Source organism: Penaeus monodon, chromosome 19 (genome assembly GCF_015228065.2).
Source record: "Penaeus monodon isolate SGIC_2016 chromosome 19, NSTDA_Pmon_1, whole genome shotgun sequence".
Lineage (NCBI taxonomy): Eukaryota > Metazoa > Arthropoda > Malacostraca > Decapoda > Penaeidae > Penaeus > Penaeus monodon.
Window position 1 is genome coordinate 45,189,003 of NC_051404.1, and position 627 is coordinate 45,189,629.

The 627-nt window shown below is 33.3% G+C and overlaps 1 protein-coding gene across 4 annotated transcripts in view; it reads right to left on the reverse strand.

Annotated features, from left to right (window-relative positions):
* Positions 1-627, reverse strand: part of LOC119585259 (muskelin-like) — a 23,302-nt gene that overhangs the window by 1,603 nt on the left and 21,072 nt on the right. For all 4 annotated transcript variants that reach the window (XM_037933930.1, XM_037933928.1, XM_037933929.1 and 1 more), the window contains 2 exons: positions 339-418; positions 31-142 (listed from right to left, as the gene is read on the reverse strand). In XM_037933930.1, the coding sequence (XP_037789858.1) occupies positions 31-142; positions 339-418 (192 nt within the window). The remainder of the gene's footprint in view (positions 1-30; positions 143-338; positions 419-627) is intronic.

Here is a 627-nt window from a genome sequence, read left to right on the forward strand (position 1 = left end):
CAGAACTCCCATGCAGCTTTTTCTGCCTACCTTTTTAGTGTCATCATACACTAACTGATGTGCATATCTTGGACAGGGTTCTACATGCTGCATTTTATTCCAATAAGTTTCTCCAGTTTGCTCATTACGATATATACAAGACCTGCAATATTTGAAGTTCAACTTTTTTTATACCATTTACAAATAGACAACCTGTAGCCATATACACAAATATTTAAAAATTACAAAATCAGAGAGCATACAGCACCTCTCTAAAACACACACAAAACACTGTTCGTGAAATAAGTCTGGAAATATGCACATACAGAGGACACTATAAGAAGCATGACTTTACTAACCACTTATTCTGAGATATGTCATACACCCAAAATGAATTACGGACATTTTCTTCTCTTTTCTCCTTGTCTTTGCTGAGTCCCTGTGGAAGAAAAGAAAGAGAAAAAAAAAGTTATCATAATGCAACATACAATTCTGTTTCTTTTCAGATAACCTTCCAGTTGCATATATGATTCTGCACTGTTTAAAATACCCATGATATAAATCAAGGAATAAATGTATACCTAATTCTATGACTGCTTTTGTTTTCCCTCCAATCATCAACTACACATTATAATTTAAAGTAATCGT